This window comes from Vanellus vanellus (genome assembly GCF_965231255.1).
Source record: "Vanellus vanellus genome assembly, chromosome: 5".
In the NCBI taxonomy this organism is placed as follows: Eukaryota; Metazoa; Chordata; class Aves; order Charadriiformes; family Charadriidae; genus Vanellus; species Vanellus vanellus.
In genome coordinates this window covers 42,254,451-42,275,089 of record NC_138910.1, presented here as the reverse complement: position 1 = coordinate 42,275,089, position 20,639 = coordinate 42,254,451, and the positions used below count along the sequence as shown (strand labels likewise).

Genomic DNA, 20,639 nt, shown 5'->3' with positions numbered 1-20,639 from the left:
CAAAAACCTGTCAATTTTGGTATTAAATTTCATCTTGCTTTCATCATGGGCATTGTCACATAGCGATCACTTACCTGATATACGGTGGGGAGGAGGTTAGTGCTTGTCTCTGCTTTTTTAAAAGCTCTAAACAATGAATTATATTGGTATGGGATTTGTTTTAAGCAGCTATGTTTTGCACACTTCATTGGAGAACTTTACTTTAAAAGGAGTAGGGGCCACAACCAACCTTGTAAAAACAATGTGTACGTTTATGATTGGTAACCGCTGTAACAGCATACGTGGTGATGCTCCCCAGTTCGCTGCTTTTGTCTCCACTGCCTGTAATACGCTCCTTCGGACCGAAAGCCTTCCAGCTACTGACAAGTTTTAATAACGCTACGAGAAGACACGCTGCTGTCCCGCCGCAGGCTGCCGTTTGAGCTTTGCGGGCGAAGCGTTGGGAGAACGCCGCGCCGCCGTGAGGGAGGCGGAGAAGAGCCCGCCCGCCGCTGAGGAGACAGGGCCGCCGGTGGTGGCCATGAGGGGGAGCGTGGGAGGGGGAGGGTGGCAGGCAGTTGGCGCAGGCGCCGCGTCGGCCAATCAGACGCTCGAGGGTTCCCGTCGCAGCCAATGGGCTGGAGGCGTGGGCGGGGAGCAGCGGCTGGCGACCGTTGAGCGCGTGCTCCGCCGTGGCTGTTGCCGCGGCGTCGTGGCGGAGGCGCCGGTGCCGGGTGCGGGTCACTGGCTGGGGGCTGGGGGCTTGGTACGGGGTGTTGGGGTGACGGCTTCTTTTGGGCAGCGGGAAGGTTGCTCAGCCATGCCTGTGGCCGAGGTGAGCGCTGTGAGCCGCGGTTCCCCGCCTCGGGGGTTCCCCTCGGGCGAGCGGGGACACTGGGTTGCTCTGAGGACTCCCCCCTCTCCCCCCGAGGGCTCAGCAGCGTCGTTAGTAGCGACTACAAAATTATTGTTATTTATCTAGGGTATACCTAGGGATATTGTGGTTCTTGTTTCTTAACTGTTCTTATGGAACAAAGGGGGAGGGGAAGTCACTTCTGTGTGATAATATGTTGTAATTTCGTATAGGCATCTGAGATGTGCTTTGGCAGTATTACAGCAAGATTTTTAGTTTCACAGATATAATTGCTCAAGACTTCAGTTAGGAGATGAAGGCAAAGTTTAATAAGAAAGCTAACACATGGATCAAGTAACTGGAAGTGCTTAATGAAATCATGGTAGGGTTTTGTTTGGAGGGTGACTGACTTCTGTTGATGAGTTATGTTAAATGATTTAAATTATTTTTATTAAGTGATTTTAAATGGTGTCATTTTAATGATGATCCTTAGTGGAGGAGAATCAGTGGATGCAGGTTCAAGAGACAAGCTGTTTTCCCTGTGAGGAAGTTCTGTCATGAAGTTATCTCTTAGGGGTCCATTCTGCAAACCTTCCTGTGCAGATACAGTGGGTTGCACTGTATATCTGGGGTGGACAAAGCAGTAGCCAAGAAGCAGGCTTGAATTTCCAGTCTCCCCTCATCCTCCCCTAGCAGCTTGTGTCTTGCTGCAGTACATCACTTGGTTCCTTATGGACTGTGTTTCACCAAGCTGGAAGCTTCCTCTGGAGAATGAACCAGTGACTTATGTCTTTAGAAGTGTGTAAAATCCAGTTTATGGGCCTGTTGGTTGGTCTGCATGCCATCGAAGGGCAAAGAGTTACAGTCAGGATTGTGATTTGCTGTGCTTTATGTAACATTATAGTTGGGTTAGAGACTGGTGACTATAAGATAAAATTGTTATATTTCATTTAAGTAGTTTAGAAAGCATACGTAGCTGAGAAATATGTCTAACATTTGTATGTATCTCTCTCTTCATTATAAGCTGGGGGAAAGCAGAGAAGAATTGACAACTATTTGTAAGAAACAAGCTTCGCAAAGAGTGTCTTCCATCCCTACATGCTTTTTCCCTGTATTTCATTCATGTTTGCTATTAAACTTGGTTTGTTGTAAGTCCAGAGCAGGACTGGATTGTGTTTTGCTTTGGTTTGGTGTATTGTCCAGCTTTCTTCTGTTGCTAAAAGAAGCTCTGTGATCCAAGAAGCCATCTTCCTGTTTTCCTTTATGACTTACACTTTCTGGTTGTAAAGATTCTCAGTTTTTTTTACAGTTCTGTGCTTGATAACCATTTCTTCTTGTTTCCATAGAATTAAAAGGAATATGCTTCCATTTCCCCCTTGTCCGACACCTAAAGGTTTTTTAGTTCTTGGGAGGCACAGAGCTCTAAGTTCACCTCTTCACTCACTTAAGTAGTTTTTAAATTTTTTATAGCTCTGGACTGAAGGATGTTCCCTATAGTAAGTATACTGGTAATGGATCAAGAAGCTGTAAGTTTTCAGTGGTAAGGAGTCCTTACAGGCCAGTATACAATCGGGAACGTGAGGTCAGTTTGTGGTCACTGAATCCATGACTATCAGCATCCTGACTCTCAGAGTTAGTACATGCCTTGAAACACCTTGTGTGCTGTTAGGAAGTTAATGTACACCGTACACAGCTTGCTGTTCATCAGTGGGGATTCTGAGGATTCAGACAAGGAATGCTTCAGTGGTAAGAGGATGGAAACTTGGCCAGAAAATAGGAAAGTAAGAAAGAAGCTGTAAGAAAATAGGATTGATTGGTCTCTGAGGATGCTTTTACTCAATTTGCACAGGCAAGAATGGCAAATTCTTTTAACAGCCTTCTGCAAGCTCTTAGGGTTTCTTTGAGAATGTACCATATAATTCCTAGCTTGTCCTGGTTTGAGGTACCACGACACTTCTATAATAGCATGCAGTAGATAAAAATAAGATGGTTAATTTAACATTTTTTTAAACAGTAATGTTGTATACCATGGAGCATCTCAAACCTCTTAATTTTTATTAAGGTGAGAAACTGATAGGAGGAGACAAGCTGATGACTTTGAGAGGTTGCAGTGGAAGTGAGTTGCGGATTACTTCAGAGGAGGAGGACTTAAATGTTTGTACCATGGAATTTGAAAAGAACAGTGATGTTAAAAGCAAAAGATGCTTCAATCAGACCTCACATCTTTTTTCTGATTCTGAAGAAGCTGAGCACACGCTTGTCGGAGACATTGCAGCAAGAGCTAACCACTCTGGTTTCAGCCAGGCACGTTCTGTCAATGTTTCAGAATTAAAGTTGCCAGAGGAAAGCTTACCGTATTTGAATTCATCTTTAGATGCAGATATTGAAATGTATAATAAAAAGAGAACAAGAATTTGCTGTGCATGGGTAGATGAAAGCAAGAAAGAAGCTGATATGTTGGGAAGGGCATGTGACAATACGCACTCTAATTGTGGGGTGTGTGATGATTGCAGACAAAGCCATTTAGGTGAAGATTCACAGCTGGAGTATCTCAGTGCTCATGAGCAAAATTTTGATGATAGGAATAGCTCAAGTGAGTTTTCAGAGCAAAGGGAAACTATAGGAATTGAAACCTTAAAGCTGATGGATCCAGTTCATGAAGTTCCAGGGGGTGGAGTCACAAAGGAACAAAATCTTGTTGATGTGTCAGAATGTTGTTCTCCTGCTTCTGAGTACGGCGTAGGTGACCAAACCTGCCCAGAAGCAGCTATGCCAGAGCTTCCCCACCTGCTTCAGGACTCTCTGTCTCTGCCAGATTGCAATGGTATGACTTGTGATCATCAGGAAGAGCAAACAGAGTATCATAGTGTTGTCTGTGGAAGTATACACGAAAGTTATTCTTGTGGGAGTAAAGAAAGGGTATGTCCAAATCTGCTTGTGTGTGACAGTTTAGGAAATGGAGAGGTGAAAAACATCCCACTGATTGACAGAACACTGCCACCCAAAACAGCTACAAGTTATGGAGTATCTGAAAAGAATGATGGACACATTCGCAGCATCTCAGTGAAGCAAGACAATCCTTTACTGTTGCAAAGGGAAAGGGCACCTGTAGTAGCCATGCAATTTTGCAAACGTGCGGGGGACTCCAGTTTCTACAGTTGTGAAGAATCTGGTGTGCGCGTGCGTGGTGCCAACTGCACCGACTGCACTGCAAAGGATGTTGAAACCCGATTTCCAGTCTCTGAAATTCCCAGTAGCAAGAGTCCCTATTTGGGGATGGAATTTGCAGATAAATGCTCCCATGGAAGTACCAGATGTTTGAACTCAGAACTGGAGCATCATGAAAGCTTTAAAAACGTTGCCTGTGACTCTATGGTTAACCAGGCTGTTGATGCAAGTTCTGATTTTAGAGCTTGCTTTACAACAAGCAGAAGCACCAGTGTTCAAGTCTGTGTCTCGTCCAGGGCTGTTAATACAGAGATAACAATGATGAACAAATCTCGACCCATGGCATGGTGCCGTGAAACCTGTGCAGACGTTGATTGCAATACAGACTGGTCATGTGGAGCTGGTAGTACAGAGGAAGTTCGGTCACAGCTTACTGATACACTGCAAGAACACTCAGATGGCAATACTGCAACAGCTGAAAGAAGTTCAAAAATTCAGGTAATTAAAAAAAACAACAACCAAACAATGTTGAGATACCGACCTTTTTTTAACTTAAAGTTGCTCAGAAATCCGTAACTTTTTAAAATGTTTTCTGTTTAGGAACAGCGGGAATCAAAGAATGAGCTTTGTAGCAGCGATTTAAATATAAGCACTGACAGGTGGGTCATGAATTGTTCTTTTATTCTAGATGCTGGATAAGATCTTTTTCATCATTGAAAGGTTGACAGTGACTTAGCAAAACTGATGATACTTAAAGATTGCTGGGTGGCGGCTCCTATGCTGGGTAGGGCTGCCTTTCAGAGGGACCTGGACAAGTGAAAAGAATGAGCTGAAGTTGAACAAAGACCAAAGCAGTCTTGATCTGCAGTTGCAGACTGGCCAAGAACAAGTTGAGTGTAAGTCAGCAGTGCTCCCATATGGTGAAGAAGGGAAGCTTCATCCTGGGGCTGCATTAGCAAGAGTGCAGCCAGCAGATAGAGGGAAGTGTTCATTCTCAGTGTAGTGCTCGTGAGGTTGTATCTGGAAAGGTATCTCCAACTGTGGGCCTTGTAGTGAAAGAGATTGGCAGACTGGGGAAAGTCTGCCAGAGGACCGTGGAGATGGTGAGGGGAGCTGGTGGAGCACCTGATGTGTGGGGAGAGCTGAGGGAACTGGGTTTGGTCAGTCCAGAAAAGGAAAGGTTGGGAAGGTGGGGAACTTCCCTGCAGTTCTTGGCAATCGGGTGGTGGATTTCCCAGAAGATGGTGTTAAATTCTTTGCAGAGATGCATTTTGAAAGGGCAAGAGCCAGCAGTTACAGTGAGGGGAATTCTAAATGGATGTAAGAAAAAGTTTCTTACAGTGAGATTAGTAGTGGAACAGTGTTGGAGAGGTGGTATTGTTTTCTTTCTTGGAGATTTAAAACAAACAAGAAAACCCCAAATCCAACAACAAAGCTGGACTGGATAAGACCATGAGGTAATTTTGAAGTTAGCCCTGCTTTGAACAGAGGTTTGTACTGCGGACCTCCAGAGATCCCTTCGAACCTAAGATTCTGTGATTCTGGAAACAAAATATTTTTTTCTGTAGATCAGCAGAGTTGCTCAGTTTCTTTTTGTTCTTACAACCACACTTTTTGAATAGAAATTATTATGGTGCTTATGGAGTTTCCATCTCTCAGTTAAGGCTGATTCAAATGTGACAGCTACTGTAAGACACTGTTTTTTCTGTGTAGTAAATAGGAGGAGCTGATTTCATTTTTTTTTCCTTAAATTGTATCAGAAATAGCTTCTGAAAAGCTACTTATTTCAAAATAAAACATAATGAATGTTCAAGGGCTTAAAGTTTTTGTTTATTATTATTATTTATTATTATTATTATTATTTTAAAGGCAGGTACACCTTGAAAAACAAGCTTTGAAGAAATCTGCATCAAGCTACTGTCAAAAAATACTGCAGAGAGCGATTGAAGCAGAATTGCAGATTCTTAACACTCATTATCAGATGTGTTATCAACACTGCTTGAAGATTTACAAACTGGCTTTGGAGGAAAACACATGTTTTAGCAGGCACGTACTTTAATGTTCTTTTAAATGAAATTGATAACTTGGTTAAAAGGCATTAATTGCTAAATGCTACTGATGTATTCTATCCATAGCATGTAATAGTGTTTATAGTTAGCACTGTTGTCCAAAAGAGTTTATGTTCTTGTAACTGCCAAGTCTTATTTCCAGCCTAAAATTGTCTGTAGCACTCACAGACCCAGCAAAAAACAGTTTGTTTCCAGGAATGTCTTTCTGTACAGGAAGTACAGAAGGAATAGTACAGAGAATCTGTTTAAGATTCATAGCGGGGGAGCTGGGAAGGAGACTGTAAAGGAGAAAGAGAGGAGGTGCACAATTGCAAAGAGGTGAGACAGGAGGGGGGTGGCGATTGCAGTCTCTAGCTGATAAAGCATACATCCTGTAACGAACCTGGAATTCCACCAAGAAGTCATGCCCCGGAATGGTTTACTGTGCCACAGGTATGTGTAAAACCTCATTACCGTAGTGTCTGCTCCACAGCTTTGGAAGGGGGTTCAAGAGGGTACTTAGTAATGCTGTGAAGCAGAGTACAGCTCCAGAGAGCTACTGTGTGCATGAGGAGTGAGCTCCTGTTCCTGTGCGACGTGGAGGAATCTTGAAACACTGTAAAATGTTTGGCCAATTCTGGAAGCGGTAAAATAAATTAAATGTCTGTCTACGTTGATCTTATTTTCTTATATGTATTTTAACAGATGTAATGGAAATACTGAATTAGGTTCCTCTCTCATGTTGGTTTTGGAAGAGCTAAAAAAGAATTACAACAGTATGAGAATGAAAATAAAAATGGGTGTACCTTTAAATGCACTTCCACCGCTATCAGTTGAGGTGACGTTGTTCCCAATCTCCTCCTCTTATGTCCCATGCAAGGTAATTTCTTAATTGCTTTTTGGTTTTAATATAAATTGTTTTCTTCAGAAAATTAAGACAAATCTTTTCTTTTTTCACAGTTGTTCAGAAAGGACCTTTGCTATAAGTAAGTAGTCCTCATTTGTGGTATTTACCAAAGTTCAAAATAAATGAGAATTGAGTTGAAAATATGTTAAACTTAGAAAGTCTTTATTTCAGGATGTATCTTGTTGCTCCAAATTGTTTAACTGAAAGACTGGCATAGCACTTTTGGGTACAGTGATTTTTATTTTAAGGAAATTTTTACTCTTCAGTGCTCTAATATGCAAACTATGGAGTTGTATTTTTACTATCTTTATAGCACAAGTTTTCAATCTACAGGTGATTTTCCTGGTTCACAACTTTCACTACTAAAATCTTTGTCTCTAGTCTTAATGCTATCTGTCTTAAAAGAACCCAAATAAACAAAAAACCCACAAAAAAAAAAGACTTTGCTGCCAACAAAGATAATGCGTATAAGCAGCTGTTCTGCTAAAATTGTCATTCAGTTGTGAAGAATGATAGAAAAATAACTTCATGTTTCAGGCAGATGTGTGCTACTGCATGTTCAAGAACCACGTCAAGTTACTTTATGTAAGTGGAGATTAAAACAAATTTGGCAGTAAGTTTTTACTGCATCAGGTAAACAACTAGAGGTCTTTTTCAAATTTCTTGTTAAGCATTAGCAAAATTAATCAAAAATTGCAGAGAGATTTCAAATTGTGAAGACATACGTCGAAACATCACACAGAAAGCCATCTAGGTATAAAGGAAAAACAACCTAACATAAACCTAGAGCATAGTTTTATGTTTCAGTTGCAACCAATGCTTTTATAAAATACAGGTATCAAAAACCTTGGTTCCTATTTTAAGCTAAGGTGTATTAAGCACATTTTATTTATTTTACTGTGAGGTTTTGGAAATATTTAAATCAGTTTTTCAGAGTACTCTGTATCATTGTAGAATTAAAATTGTTGTGTTGTTATCTTGTATAAAATTCTTGGATCCGTTTTAGTTCTGTTTCAGGCACAAGAAAAGCTGACTCTGAAGCACCAAAACTGCAAGAAAGGGAATTTTCTGTCAACATGGTAGGTACTTCTTCTTTACCAAGTTTTCTAGACTTTATGTTGTGAAGCCTAGTCTTCTCCTAGATATAGGCAAATACAATCACTGTCTTCAGGGCTCAAACTGGGATTCTCTGCCAGTAATTGCAAATGCAGCTGATGTGACCAAAATTTTTATTGTCCTTTCAAAACAAAATGACTTGGGAGTTCTTGAAGGTGATCAGTAGGTTAACTTTTTAAAATTCACCTGTTTAATCATTTAATATTCTGAAGCTCAGAAAAATAATGTATAATCAGGTGCAAGTGCTATGACATAACTGAAACGTTTTTATAGGACAATCCACAGACTGTATGTTTAGCTGATGGCGGTCAGCCAAGTGACTCTACTTCCTCCAAGACATTTGAAAAACAAAATAAAGATCAAGATGTAGAACATGGTAAGAGATCTGCTCCTAGTACAAATACTATATTATTCATTAAGTTGCTGGAAAAAAACCCAAACCATACGTAAAACACATGTGGATACTCAACTTTCCTTTCTGTGAAGGACTGCGTAATGTTATATCAGCCCTATCATATCTCAAAAAAAATTTGCTGCTTAAATCAGAAGTGAAAACTAGTATGTGTCACCTCTTCATAATGTAGTACCAAATCATGCAGGTAGCTGGAATCCTCAAGCACACAGAAATTTTCTATTCATTCATATGACATACTGTGGTCTGAATTTTAACACACTGAAATTTATTTCAACTGTCAAGGTTGTGTGAAAAATGAAGAAGGGAATGAATATTGGTTTGATGCTAAAGAGGACTTGATGGTAGCAGATTTTTCAGTAATACCTGAAGAAACAAAAAATCAACAAGTAAAACAAGACACGGTTGACTTCAGAGGTGAGGTCATGTGCTTTGAGCTGCCATACCTAATAATGGTGTTTGTTTATTATTTGAGTATTCTTTTCCTTCTACAAACATAAGTAAACTTGGAAAAATACTAGCTGGGTTTTCAGACTTATTTTTTTATTGACTTGCAGTGAATGCTTGTACGGCTATTCAGCTATTTGCATCCAAATTTTTCCTCGAAAACTTTACCTACAGTGGTTAAACAATTTAGTAAATCATGTAACTGAAAATCACTCTTTTTTTTTCCTTCTTCCTCTTTCTGGTTATTCCCTATTCTGGCTTCTTAAGACTTAACCGGGAATGGTCAGTGTTTGGAAACTTGCGTCCCAGTGATGGGCATGGTTGGAAGTCTCAGTGTGTTGAAAGCAGAGAGCTTGTGTGCTCCGTGATGGGGACTCACAGTACGCTACCCGTGCTTTAGCCCCGGTACCTGTTAGTTCAGACCAGTGTTCTCACTGGTTGTGCCTCTTCAAACCTCAGGAAATACACAGGGAAAAGAGATTTCACAAACCCAGGACACTCTCATTTTTTGTTAGAAGATACTTTTTATTCTCTTAGGTTTTTTAAAGGTTTTCTATCTATGTTTTCTGAAATCTACAGAGAAAATGTTAGCTTGAACTGAAACAAGAATAGTTAGTAACACTTGCTTTCTTACATTTATTACTAGGAGTGAAGGTAATGGAGAGTGGAAATGAGTGTTCTTTTATTCGTGTTGGTGGCCTAAGTTCCTCAGTGTCAGAGGTATGCCTGTTCTTATTTACATAGTAGTATTAATGCCTTGCCACTTTTCTGAATTCTTTCATACTATACATTTGCAACCAAAATACACTTCTATTTTGTAGGGTGATTTAAGATCGCATTTCCAGAAGTATCAGTTTTCTGACATTCTTAACTGTGTGGATTCCGGTAGCCCCAGGTATATTAATATGTTTTACTTGTTTCAGATTTTTTTGCTGTCAAAGTGAATTAAGGGAGAGGCGAGGGAGTTAAACAAAATGAAAATAAATTAACGAATCAGTAATTAATGTTGATAGAGAAAGGTTGACAAAACCTTGTCATTCCAGACAGCTTCTCATCTTATGAGAACTTAAGCAGTCTGAAACTTTCTGTTGAGTTTGAGATACAGTTGATATTTGAAAGATGAGAACCATCATGTGTTCTTACTGATAGTAATTTGTGTTTTACTTAGTTTCCTTTTTTTTGTTATTTTATGTCTTAGATATGCATTTCTTTGCTTTAAAGAGGCTAATAAAGCAAAGTTAGCTGTAGAGGAAATGAACCAGAAAAAAATAAAAGGAAAAACAATAAGTGTTGAACTTGTAAATAATTCATCAGAGAACAAATCTCTAGTTTCCCAAATACTTACAAATAAGCTTTGGCATGAAATCCAACCTGTTGGTAACAGTCAAAGAAATGATGAAGATAAAATGCTTGCTTCAGCCTCTAATCCTGTGAAAGCACCTGATGCTACCTCTGCTTCTGAGAAAATGAATCTCCTTCCCATAACTACTTCAAAAACTTCTTGCTCTACCCAAGCACCTTCAGAAACAAAGTGCCCTGGTCTGAAATCATCTACTGAAGACTCAATACATTTTTTTCTTCAAGTTAATCAAGAGGTAAATAATTATTACTAAGGGTCCTTTATATGTCAGATTAAGAGCCTTAAAACTTGTTGTTCCATAACACGTTACATTTAGTTAGAATGATGTTGGGATAGGAAAACATGTTATTGTGTCAGTAATAAATTTCTGGCATGCTGCAGAAGAGTACCATTTATTTGACCCTGCATCAAATTGTGATATTCCATCTTTTTTTCTTAATCCTAAACCAGTTGGGAACCTAGCCATTTGCACTAGATTTTTCATCTTGCTTTTCTCCTCTTTGGAGTTTCCACTTTTAACACTTTTTTTTATGTGAATGCTTTGTGATTTTTACACAGGAAAGATTTGGGGATATTAGAAGAGAAACTCCTGAGTTTTAAATATAAATCTAAAGAAACATCATATGTATAAATATATTTTTTTGTATTTGCTCAGGTTGGTCCTTGGAGGATAAGGCAAAGTTAGTAATTGCTGGTGTTGCTCTCATAAACTACATAGACATACTGCCTTTGGGGATTTAACTTTAAACAAGCTCATCCTCTGGGAAATATAAATTGGATCTAATTTAATGTAGCAGGAATGTCAGTTACACATAAATGCATGTAGTAGTTTTATTTCTAATTAACAGATTGGATAATATGCCTGGCTGTATTGGAATAACTTATTGATCTGAATCTGTATCTGTAACTCTTTTTCTTTTTCCATAAGTTATGTTTGTTGTAGTAAAGATACATTGTATTACTTGTACAAGACTTAATCCATTCACTTTTTGCTTATTTTGGTGCAATTGTAGGATGCTAGAGAAAATTTCCTGCACAAAACGTCTGCTCCTTTCTCCACTAATTCATATGATGCCTTTATTTCTCCTGATACGTTGAACTTGAGCAGCTTTACCAAATTAATGAAAAAACTTCAAGAAATTCATCCAGAGGCTAGCAGGTCCCAGTATTTGAATTTAATTTCTGATCCCTGATTTCTAATGGATCCAATATCCATGGTAACTAAATGTGTTGCACAAAATGTGATGTAAACAGTTATTTCTTTTATTCATACAGAGATAGAATTGTGGATGCTTTGCTAGAGGTGAGGAAAAATAACAAAGGTATCCTAAGTGGCTTGTCCATCAATTCAATTGTGCAAAGGACCTCTGCAATTTTAAGGAAATCGGTCCCCAGTTGTGGGTGGGAAAAGCAACGTAAATAAGTGAGTATTCTAGCCTACAGAAATACATTAAAATAAAACCACTTGCATTTGTGTAGCTGTATAGCGTGACTAGATTAGTAAGTACCTTAGTATAAAGCTCTGCAACAAGTACCTGAATGAATCCACTGAAACAATAGTTTCTGAGGATTATTTGCTGTTTTGCAGAACATCTGTAAACAGATTAGCTCGCTAGCTACACACACTCTATAAAAATTGGTATTCCGGAGTTTTTATTGTGCAAACTGTTTTATTGATTAACTTAGTGGAGAACACCATTATACATATTCTGGACAAAGGTGACACCTAATGGCCAGTCCTTGTGTAGCCATTCATAAAGAAATAGGAGTGTAGGTTCAATTTTGGTTTAAAAATTGGTTATTTCTGGCAGATGTATGAGATTCTGTTCTGTACTAGAAATCTAACACAGTAAGATTGTATGTCTTTTAGTTTTTTCATGTTAAAGGACCTCTTGTGTGATGACACAGCACTGGATGCTGCAGAAAGCTGCAGCAAGCTGAACTCGCTGAAACCACAGCCTAGAATTCAAGGGGGTGTATGTATACTCTCCTGTAGGAGACATCCTTGAGTTGGCACTTGTTTCAGTCTCCTACTGCTTGCCTGAAGGCTGCTAGCAGTGCCACTACCAGGTTTCCCACACTGTCCTGAACATTTTAGCAGTGCTCCAGCTTCACTTTTGCCCACAAACACAATCTGTCCGTTTGTACGATATTTATTCTTCTGTAGTGTTTCTTCCCAAAACTGCACCAAATTCTTAATGCTCCGATTTTGGTCTCAAAGCTCTTGTTTCAAGGATGTGAAGGAGTTTGGTTTTAATTGATACCACCTATTCCAAGATAAGTAGTATTTATTAGGTATCCAGGTATAGATAAATGTACTCATTGAATGTTGCTTATCAGACTAAATTCTCTTGGTCAGGTGCCTATGCATGTGTTACTGTACTGCACCAGTAAACCATAACACGGCCTTACCTTGAACAGAATTGCTGTGCATTACATAGTAGAGCTGTAACAGGAGTAGAGCAGAAGCCTGGGCTAGGAAAGCTTCCCTAGATGCATTAAATAAATGCTTATAGTCCATTTGTCTCAGTCCTTGTTCTGGGAAGTAATAAGAGTGAACAGAAAAGTCCTTCAGAAAGACTGGCTGTAGATTATGTTAAATGTGCAGAGACATAGGATAGGATTTTACATACAGCATAAGGTTATACCTCCCGTAGTGATGAAGACCATGAAAGAATCCCAACCAATATGCATGTTTGGCTCAGTTCCATTTGAGAGGATTAGTGTAACATAAGTTTGTTAGTTTGGCATTAGACTGACCTGTGAGCTTTTATAGATGCCTCTGTGAATCAAAATAAAATTTTAAAAAAGTTTTTGTATTAATCTACTGACTAACTTCTGCAGGACTGCAGATACAGACATAAACTCACAAAAAATAATCTTACACTTGAAAGTATTTTCAATTAGTAAGGTTTTAACAGCCTCAAATGTGCTGTCCTTTCCTTGTCGAGTGATTTGCTTGCTTGCTTGTTTGTTTGCTTTTAAATGGTGTTTGGGCTTTATATTCGTAATTGTTCCTATGATGGTATTTTTTTCTGTTGCGTCGCTGAAGAGGTGATGATCTATAACCATTTTTACGTTCATCATGAGGGAGCTGTGAAATAGCCAAGTAATTCGTAAGTACTGGGGAAGAAGAATTCTCATCTTTTGATAGTAAGAAACAAGTATGTAATATGTTTTAAGAAAAGCTCATCTATACTAATTCTGGTACGTGTATAGCTTCAGACTTCCCTGAAGGGTTAAGTGTCCACTGAGAAGTACCACATCTGAGACTTTTGTTCTTGCAAGCTGATGAAACATCCAGAGTTGTACAGATAATACTTTTATGTCAAGCTGTATTACATAGTATTTAATGTATAACAACTTAAATTCAGCTTTAAAGTAAAGCAGGATATAATCTTGCTTTTTTTTCTTTGGCTGACTTAACCCACAGTTGGACATTTGAATATTTATAGATCTTTTGTATTTGTTGATTTTTGAAGGAGTAACTTAATTAGAAATTGAAAGTTAGGTTTTGGACTGGAAAGTGCTTTTATTTTCATTAGTGAGCTGCTGTCGTATTTATCTGAACGACACACAACCTTTTTTTCTTCTCTAAACCTAATGGTAGGCAGCATTTAACAGGACTTGGGATGCTACGAAAGTTATTCAGTGCAGCATCAAGAATAAAGGTTTCCTTAAATTTTATCAATACCAAATGTCCACATTTGGAAGCTTTCTGTGAAATGAAAAATTTGCAGGGTAAAAATTTTAGAAACAGACCAGTGGAGATGGGTCATCAAAGCATAACTAAAACAGTGCTTTGAGAAGCATCAAGAAATGCATAGATTCTACATACTTCTAAATGATGATTTGATAACTTAATTTTTAATTGAATTAATAAAAAAATTACCACCAGATGTGATTAGTTGCATAAAGACTATATATTTCACTGTAGTCATTTCTTTCATGCGGTTCTTGAAGCTAGGGCACCTCATCCTTCTGTGTATTTCTGTGGTACACAGCAAAATTATAGCTTCTAGTCATTTTCTGGGGTACTAAAACTGCTGATGTTCCTTTTATTTCAGTTTGAGCATGTACACACAAAATTTACCCACTGCTTTTGTTTGTTTTTTTTCTTTTTATGTAGCTGGCTTTCTGATTATGAAGAACTGATCATCTCCCTTTGGAAGATTTTTGCAAATTCTATACTCCGGCTTGTTCCGAAATCATACTGTGTTTCTTGTTTGATGTATTTCAGCAAATCTTCATGAAAACTCATGTAGCATCACTGTATGATACACATTCTTATCTAAGAGAATATAACCTGAAGGTCAGTTTGGGGTGTTTTTCTGTTTATACAGGTATTACATGGTTCTTTCCAGTTTTTTTGTTCTCTATAGTTGGTTCAAGCGTTTCAGCAGGTTTCTCTAAGGTAGAAAGATCACACTTCAGTGAAGCAAGACTTCTCTAATACCAGCAGGGCTTTTCTAGGCTGCAGTACACAACCCCCAGTTCTTGAGTGCCACTTAATTTTAGGTGTGGTGGTAGCTGCTGAGATGTTAATAAATAGCCAACATGCTTGTGCTTTCCAGATCTGATCCTGAATAGTCTGTAGAAATTCCATGTATCCTATGAATACAAGAGAAGAGCGGGGGAGGCAGCAAGGGTTTCATTTTAGAAAACCAGGCTTCAGAGCCAGCAGTGCTGGTGGATGCGTTTACATAATCCCTTGCTGCAACAGAGTCATCTCAGGTCCGTTTTGACTCAGAAGTGTGTTGCAGACTGCAGAGCACTGATGTGGCCAAATGGTTCCTTCAGGATGAACCCCAGACTTTTATTTTTTTTTTTTTTTTAGAACATGGCATTTTGTTGTCTCATATTCCACTTCTGTTTCTGCTAGCAGAGGGTGGGCTTCTATATCCTTTTTTTTGTGTCCCATGGCCTGGTATAATGGGAAGCACACGTTCCCTGAGACTGTTGGTTTGGGTCAATAGAGGGGGGAGGAGGAAAGTTGGGCATATCTAGTCTTTCATGTTTGTCTGTGTTGTTACTCTATAGAAGAGGTCTAGATTTTAAATCCTCTTCTGGTAAAAGAAGGAAAGGCAGCTTAGGTGTACGTGTCTGGTCAGGGGGTGAGGAGAATTATCCTTGATTGACACGGACAGGCTCATGCTGTGATATTGCATGACAAGACAGTACATTGCTGTTGTCCATCTCTGTCTCTTTGTTGTACTTTGTTCTAGATCCTGGCTGCATTTGCTGCTAAAAATAGCAGCCATACTTACCTGTGAATAAAGGTTAAAATTCCTTTTTCAAAAAGTTGTGCTGGTGTTCTGGTGTGTTCAGATCTCATCCATTCCCTCTACTCTTGGCAGAACCACTGTAGGTAAGGCTTTCGAAGCCCCAGCCTTGTCTTTGACAGCCAGTACTGTAAACTTGGTCCTGAAGCTGCAGGTGAGGCCTCAACTTTGGTTTCTTCCTTGTTCATATCGAGATGAAAGCAGGCGTAGGCTTTGCTCTACCACGTTATTAATAGCAAGTGCTGCCCTTTGTGTTCCCCAGACTGGATTCTGTAATTAGTTGGGTGTTATTAATAGTTTAAGAAAGAACTGGCTTTCTGGCATGCAGGCTGTTCTGTTTCTGTTGGGAAAGCAGAAACAGTTGTGATATGAGACACTAAAGGTAGCACAGTGTGGTATTCGTTCAAGTTTCCCCGATTCTTGTCTTTGAAAGGAAGATCTAACTTAAAATGTAAGAACCAATTTGTGGGGTGATGACCTCCTTGCAGCTGGAGCCCTCCTTCATTGGAATGATACACTCCTAAAAGGATATCCTAATCCTAAATGTGCTCCTGAAGAGCCCAAGCAGGCACTTTCGTGTTCAGACATGGCAAAAAATCAGTTATCAGCTGTAGGTGGAGCTGTATTAGTTCAGTAATGATTTTCCACTCGGTAAGAAAAACCCCACAAAACATTTCTTTTCCTCCGTAGATTGCATTGCATCCTCTATGTTCCCATTCAACACTGTAAAGAGGAAGGGACGGTATGGGTTTTAGCCTTGGGCTAGAGAGGAATGCCTTCGGTGGAGGTGGAAGGATGGCTAAGGAAAAGGCGTGAGGAAAAAAGGATTTCTCGGTGCTTTCCTTCTGAACTGTTCCTGGTGCCTTTCCTGGGTCTCTGGGCACCCACCTGCCCGTTCCACGATGAGGAGATGGACATAACGCTCCTACCCGGGCATGGCTAGAGCCCGCTGAACTCACCACAGCGATCACCTGCCCTCGGCCGTGGCTTCTTATTGACGAAGGCGGCGGCTGTGGACAAGCGATCCCCTCCGGGAGCGAAGCGCGCCGGGGCGCACCGGCGGGGCGGGCTCCCGGGGCAGGGCAGGTGGCGGGCGGGGCGCTGTGCCCACCGGGGCCCGCCCCGCCGCGCAGGGCCGCCAGCTCGGAGCCCTCCCCCCCCAACCTCCCTCCGGCCCCGGGGAGCGGAGCCGCGACGGGCGCGGAGGGGGGGTGTGGGGTGTGGAGGATCCCGCCCCGCCACCCCGCTCCTTCCCAGGGACGGCCGGCAGCCCGCCGCGGCCGGCGAGGCAGCGCCCCGCAGGCGGGCTGGGTGCGCGGGGCAGAGCTCGGCGGCGGAGATGGCCCTGTTCCCGCGGCGATTCCTCTGCTTCGTGCTGGGTAAGTGTGCGCCCCCTCTCCTCCACCCCCCCCGCGGGAGCAAACTTCCCCGGCTGCCGCGGCTGGGTGCCGGTGCCCGGCAGGGCTGGTGGCGTTGGCAGCGTTCCTGCGGGGCGGTGGCAGCGGGAGAAGCTCCCCTGGAAGCCCCGGAGCCGCCGGTGGCGGTGGTGGCTGCGGGGCGGTTGCGGGAAGTCCTGCGCCTTCCAGAGCACCGGCGGGGCGGGAGGTGTGCGCTGCCCCTGCCCGGGGCACGGCTGTGCGGCACCGGCCGCCTCCTCCCTCCCCGGCTTCACCAGCGCCTGCTGACCCGTTCGTTCCTGAAATCTCTGAAGTCTCCGGCTAGGCTTTGCTGGCAGCGCAAAAAGCGGGTGGAAATTAAAAGGAGAAATCATTCCAGAGCGCTGGGACGTAATAAAAATGGCTAATTTGGTTTCTGAATACGTCAGGTGACAATGTTACCGAACACAGCCTGTCTCGTGGGGGATTTCCTGTTTGTTAGGTGAGATTTACTGAAGGTGAGATTCACTCCCAGGCTTGCGCTGGGAGATGTCCTCTGCCATTAGTTTCAAAAGTAGAAATGAATTACTCGGAGACTGGTTTAGGAGCCTCTGTTTTCCTATTTCTGAGCCTCAGGGAGAGGACGCAGCCAGAAGTGCTCGTTCAACCAAGCGGTTCTAAGCTGAGGTCGGATGTTCAGGGTTTTGCAGATGGCCGACTTAAAATTGGGTTGGAAATTCTTGCGTTGCCTGATTATTTTCATGGGGTGCAGCGTGCCCTGGTTTCTTTGATGCTCCTAACATTTCAGTTGCAACAGGTAGAGACTTGTGCAGTGCTTGTAACCCGTGTATCCGCAGCAGAAGGCTCTGAAGGATCAGGTACTGGTACTTAGTATAAGTGTGTTTATTAAGGTTACTTAAAAGGGAAACCCCATGCCCTTGTCCTAATGCTGATCTTCCATGAAATCAAGTGCTCTTTGAGAAAGCGTAGATTTCTCCTTCTTTCCCTTCGTTCTCCATTGCTGGTTTTCTCCTCTGAACCCTGGTGAATAATGGATTGAGCTGTGCTGCATGTAATGGTCTTATCTGTACCACATAATTAACTATTTACTACTCTTTAGCTGGCAGTTATTCACGGTGAGGAGAAAGCTGTGCCGTTACATGAAGCATGTTCTCCGTGCTCACTTGTGGTGAAAGGCTCTGGGTCCCTGGCTGAGGAGGGAGCAGTCCCATGCTGATGTTGCTGCAAGTGAGCATTAATTCCTGCTTAGTTTGGATTTCTGTCTGCTGTCTTTTGCAAGCCCCTTTCCCCTTTGCCTGCCCCTTTCTCCTCTTGGTTTGGGCACTGTAACTTTTGAAAGTGAAGATAGCAGGAGCTGGTGATACTCCAGGCTGCTCTTTTCCATCTCCAGGAGGCTCGGTCAAAGCAGGACATCTGCCTCTGTGCAAGCCACTTAACCATGATAGATGACAGCTAATTGTGGTGTTGAGTGGTTGGATGCATTTGTCTTTTGCTGCATCCCCCTTCTGCAATTATTTGGTTTTTTTACCACATTCTGCACTATGTAAAAAAAAAAAAAAAACAACAAACAAACAAAAACCAACAAACCCCCCAGTTTGTTTCTTTCTGCTTTATGGCCCGGCACACAGACAGGGCTGCGCTGAAATTGCAGGTGACAGCTGAGAGATCCCAGAAGAGTTCACAGTGGAGTTGTGAATTTTGAGGTTGCTAATGCTTCAGAGGAAGCAGGTACTTAAAAATGAAAATAAAAATTTTAAAAAAGAGGAAAGATAAAAGGCGGGGGGGGGGGGGGGGGGGAGGAAGCTGTGCTGGTAGATGTGCCCAGAGCTTGCTAACATGAGCGCTGAGGCAGCAGACAAACCCGGAGTGCCTCTGCTCAACACCGGCTCTTATGTGGGGAGCATCGCCTCTGTTCCTGTAAATCACACCACGCACCACTGCAGAGTTTCTTTGGACAGGCAGCAGGTAGGGAGGAGGAGTTTTTCAACTGCGTGTTGGCATTTTTACTGCCGGCTCGTGAGCCCGGCTGCTGCCTTGGGACATGCTCTCAGACAGCTGTCTGTCGCTAAAGCACCGTCTCTTGCAAATTGTTGAGAGCTTTATGAACAATGAGTGTTGAGCGGTGGCTTATGATGGTCTCCTCCCCAGAGCTGTATTTCTGGAGACGTGTCCACCCCTATAGGCAGCTCACCCTGAGCTCAGGGCCTTCGCCAAGCCTGGTCCTGCTGCAGCTCCTTCTCCCTGTGCTTAGCTGTGGGCTGCCATGGCAAGATGCAGAAGTGGTCTGGGGAGGCCGTCTTTCTCTTTCAGGGGAAATAGATACTGTCCGAGATGCTCGGATGGCATCCAGAATAAAACAGAGGGGGCAAGGTTAAGGCTGATACAGCTTCATTGTGCCTCTGAGTTGGTCATTTCTGCATCAAGTCTGAGTGCAGCAACATCTGCTGCTGGTTGGGAGCACCCTCCCTGTCTTGTGACCAGAGCCTGTGCAGGGCTTCTTGGTGGTGGGGACTACTAAGTCCCTGGCCTAAAGCTGTGAGAGCCATACTGCCCAACTGGAGAGCTTTTCTCTGGCAGCTTAAAGCTGGTGACGCCCAAATTTGCATGGGGACCGGGCCGCGAGAGGATGACAGACCCTCTCCCTGCTACCGTAACTCCCCGGCTGTAGGAAAGCTGGGGTCCAGATCCTGGCAGGATCAGCTGAGCTTTCCTCCTATGCAAGAAAAGCCTTTCTCTTAAAGCTCAAGCTTTAAGTGACTTTGTAACAGCTGTGAAGTTCTTAAAAAACAGTGACGGTCAGCGTACTGACTGCCTAAAAATAACCCCGGTCTCATTCATTGGGCCTGAAATCCAGCTGTATCCCAAGGTAACTGCTTCCATTAGAGGTAAAATTTGGCTTTTTTCTGGTTTTGGGCTGCGGTTCCCTGCAGAGGCTGCTCAGAGAGGAGGGAATGAGGCATGCTCTTGCTCATAGTTACTGGGAGCAGTGATGATTAGCACCACACTCTGCAGCCTTACTTCGGTGTTTAAGGGGTTACCTAAGGTCTGGGTTTCACAAGGAGACTCGTTATTGCTAGTGATGATGGATGAAGCAGGATTATGGCTCGGGAGCCAGGTCAAGGTCGCACAGCTGAGAGTTAACAGGAAAACTCTGTTATTTCTGCTAAACCCTACACGGTTTTGCAGAGTGATGGGTCAGCACCGATGGCACTTCTGCTGCGCCACTTGCTGGAGCGTGGTGCAGGGGTGTGCCAGTAGCATCCGCATGTGTGTCCAGGGATGCTCAGTGCCTCTCACAAACGTAGTAGTGAGTGGCTGGAGATCCTGCGGGGACAGACGTTCCCCATGCTGGCTTTTGCTGTTGCTTCCTGGTCCTGTTTCTGCTGGCACACAGTGCCGTGCTATGCTGCTTTGATTTCCTTGGGGTTTAAATAGCTATATTATTGAAAGAGATAAGAGGGAATTGCAAATAAGGTCAGTAAAACATTAATATCATATTGATTCCCTGCATCTTCTGTCTATGCTGTACAGCACTGTGGTTGCATATTCTACAGAAGATGATGCTTTCTTAAAAAACAAAACAGTTATCGGCCCTATTTATGATCTCTCCTGGAAAATAAGAAATTACGAGTGCCTTTGTATCCTGTGTTCAGCTGCTGGGATGCCTGGA

The 20,639-nt window shown here is 42.3% G+C and overlaps 2 protein-coding genes across 2 annotated transcripts in view; both read left to right on the top strand.

Annotated features, from left to right (window-relative positions):
* Positions 1-520: 520 nt before the first annotated feature.
* Positions 521-11,713, top strand: RBM44 (RNA binding motif protein 44; the record flags this gene model as incomplete). The annotated part of the gene is made up of 12 exons (XM_082484007.1): positions 521-713; positions 2,895-4,498; positions 4,601-4,659; positions 5,870-6,046; positions 6,754-6,928; positions 8,345-8,447; positions 8,769-8,900; positions 9,577-9,650; positions 9,752-9,825; positions 10,129-10,525; positions 11,304-11,455; positions 11,572-11,713. 12 exons carry the CDS (start codon positions 521-523, stop codon positions 11,711-11,713), a joined length of 3,282 nt encoding a protein of 1,093 aa, XP_082340133.1.
* A 5,057-nt stretch (positions 11,714-16,770) lies between these two features.
* The window catches only part of RAMP1 (receptor activity modifying protein 1), a 31,855-nt gene continuing 27,986 nt past the window's right edge, over positions 16,771-20,639 (top strand). Inside the window, exon 1 of the mRNA XM_082483921.1 lies at positions 16,771-16,951. Within this exon, the coding sequence (XP_082340047.1) occupies positions 16,912-16,951 (40 nt within the window). The 5' untranslated portion in view covers positions 16,771-16,911. The remainder of the gene's footprint in view (positions 16,952-20,639) is intronic.